This window comes from Octopus bimaculoides, chromosome 22 (assembly GCF_001194135.2).
Source record: "Octopus bimaculoides isolate UCB-OBI-ISO-001 chromosome 22, ASM119413v2, whole genome shotgun sequence".
NCBI classification, from domain to species: Eukaryota; Metazoa; Mollusca; class Cephalopoda; order Octopoda; family Octopodidae; genus Octopus; species Octopus bimaculoides.
In genome coordinates this window covers 9,218,762-9,221,712 of record NC_069002.1, presented here as the reverse complement: position 1 = coordinate 9,221,712, position 2,951 = coordinate 9,218,762, and the positions used below count along the sequence as shown (strand labels likewise).

Genomic DNA, 2,951 nt, shown 5'->3' with positions numbered 1-2,951 from the left:
AAAAGAGTGTCTGGAAAATGGTGGTGTGGAACGGGGAAAACAAGAAAGATGGGGGTGAAATGTATTTGGGCGAGAAATACTTTACTCCTGATTTTACAATATAAATTACATTTCTTAATGATTCACATATGTACTAAACTGCAATTTGTTTTGTCTGGTGACGGACACAGCTGTACAATGTAGGTGTTTCTTATCAAGACACTAATTATTACCTTACTTTTTACAGACTCACCTGTATAGAGTTGACGCAAAAAAAAACAAAAAAAAAACTTAAGGATTGCTTATTACATACGTAAAACCAAACGATTTAAACGATCATTTCCAACTCCCGTGCGTAGTCGATGGTTTGTTTAGCAAGTTCCTTGGCAGGGATAACATCTTCAGTGTCCTTCTGAGAATCGACAATGTTGAAGTTGAAATAACTGTCTTTGGACAGAATCCAGTTTCTCTGGCGAGCATATTCACGGATGGGCACTTGACTCTCGAAAAACAACATCCGAGCAGCTTCGTTGAGGGCCAACTTGTCGTAGGCCTTCTCTATACAAGCAGCAATCTCGTCTCGAATTGTATTTAGCAGAATGTTCATGAAGAAATTATAGCTTTCGGCCGGTACGGAGTCTTTACCTATAAAAACTTTGTTGTAACATCCTTCCATCAGGTATTGCTCGATAGAGACAGGGTGTTTAATGTAGATATTATTTTGGATGTCTTTCACAGGTAGGAGTTCCAATTCGGTGTGGAACTCGGCAAGACGGTTCTGCGACAACAAACAAAGTAAATTCAAACCAAGTAACTGGTATTTGTAATTAGAATCTGGCAGGTTGTCTTTATAGTCCATATAATAACACTTCAATTGAGCCATATAACGTTGGAAAGCTGGGATGTCTTGCCGAAGGATGCTCCATTGGGCTCCAATTTCCAGAATGTCTCGTGCGACTAATAGCTCTTGTTTGGAAGGTTCAGCTTCGTCCGTCGGTAAAAACGTCACACTGGTCAGAGCAATCTTTAATTTAGATAGCAGCTGTCCACAATTGTCTAAATTGGGAGGTTTTTTGTCCCATTCCCTCTTTAAATTCTGATACATAGTTACAATCTCTTTCAGAGTCACCATCTTGTACTCCTTGTGACACAGCAGAAAATGATAACTTCCGGTTAGGAGAGTTTCGGATTTTATATCCCCCCCCCGCAAAAAAAAAATCATTTGTTCTTATTCTTTCTTTTTACATCTAATAAATCGTTTTATTTTAATGTAATAAATATTTTAATAATAAAAATAATTATCAATTCATTAATAAAAGAAAAAAAACAACTGTATGTAATATGATGCTTTGTTAATGCTATGTTAACCGGTATAGTACTGTTATGGAGAAAATGACATATGGGATTAATTTCGGTAGCTTTACACTCAGAGTTCAAATTCCACTAGAGTTTATTTTATTTCATTTTATTTTATTTTTATCTCTCATTGTTCAAAAAAAAAAAAAATTATTAAAGAAACGTTTCATTTAGTCAATTATATATTTTCCCTAAACTGTATGACTTTGTGTTAATAGGAGGAGGGGGGGGAATCGAGATATTCAAGGGAGGCAACTGTATAAAACCATTAAATTATTAGGTAGATCGAGCATGAACAATCATTACAGACCACTTGAGACATATTTCGGTTCCCGGATCTGCTAATAAGGAAACTGAAAAGGGGGTTTTTCATTAGGCATGCCATTCAGAAGGCCGTTTCTCACTCAGTCCACTCTCTACCGTCTTAAAAGACCAAGGACAATATGAATATTATAGTTCTAGATACATTAAATCTGAATGTTCTTATTTTATTCGAGTGGAACCCCAGAGCCATTCGATGTATATTCTCTTCTTTTTTTTTATTTGTTTCAGTCATTTGAGTGCGGCCAAGCTAGAGCACCACATTAAAGGGCTTTAGTCGAAGAAATAGACCCCAGGACTTATTCTTTGTAAGCCTAGTATTTATTCTATCAATTGGTTCAATTACAATTTCGATTTCACTTGCCCCTACAGGTCTTCACAAGCAGAGTTTAATGTCCAATGAAGGAAAGGTTGGCATGGCTGCCAGTCGTCGAATTTGGTTCGATTTCGATTTCGATTTCACTTGCCTCAACAAGTCTTCGCAAGCAGAGTTTAATGTCCAATGAAGGAAAAGTACGTATAAGTGGACTGGCTACACCGCTGGCAAAGGCCACAGGTTATGGTCTCACTTAGCTTGCCGGGTCTTCTCATGCACAGCATATTTCCAAAGGTCTCGGTCACTACTCATTGCCTCGGTGAAGCCTAATGTTCTAAGTTCATGCTTCACCACCTCATCCCAGGTCTTCCTGGGTCTACCTCTTCCACAGGTTCATACATACATATATATATACATACATACAGGGTGTTCATAAATTATCTTTACAATTTGAAAAATCCAGCAGAGTTTATTGGAAAACATAGGCAAACAAATACAGATTTATTAGAAACATCAGAACACTTTTATGTGAGTTCCATTGGTTGCACACAGTAAATAAATATGATAAATTGCAGAGGTTGTAAAGATAATTTATGGACACCCTGCATATGTTTTGTATTATGTACGTTTGGTGTCTAAGTACATGGATATGAAAAAATATAACACGAGGACAATTTCAAAATATATTTAATTAAAATCATAAAATATAGATATAAATTCAATTATCATATGAATATGTGTTCCATTCATATATGATTGTACCAATATAAAGGGTTTGCCAACAATAAAGGCTATGTGTAACATTTCAACAGCTGATATTGTCTAAATTTGCTATAATCAAAACGATATAAAAATATATATATACTTATAGGTATACATACACACATACATATATATATGCATATATACACATACATATTTACACATGCATATATATATATATATATATACAAGTCAGTAAATAGTGGGGTTGTGTTAA

At 35.4% G+C, this 2,951-nt stretch overlaps 1 protein-coding gene across 1 annotated transcript; it reads right to left on the bottom strand.

The window, feature by feature from the left end:
* Positions 1-6: 6 nt before the first annotated feature.
* LOC106874150 (26S proteasome non-ATPase regulatory subunit 8) lies at positions 7-1,154 on the bottom strand. Its single transcript, XM_014921770.2, has one exon. It carries the CDS (start codon positions 1,109-1,111, stop codon positions 308-310), a length of 804 nt encoding a protein of 267 aa, XP_014777256.1. The 5' UTR covers positions 1,112-1,154; the 3' UTR covers positions 7-307.
* Positions 1,155-2,951: the final 1,797 nt, after the last annotated feature.

What these genes read in the sequence shown, in the direction of transcription:
- LOC106874150 (XM_014921770.2), bottom strand. Translation starts at nt 1,111, where the DNA reads ATGGTGACTCTGAAAGAGATTGTAACTATGTATCAGAATTTAAAGAGG.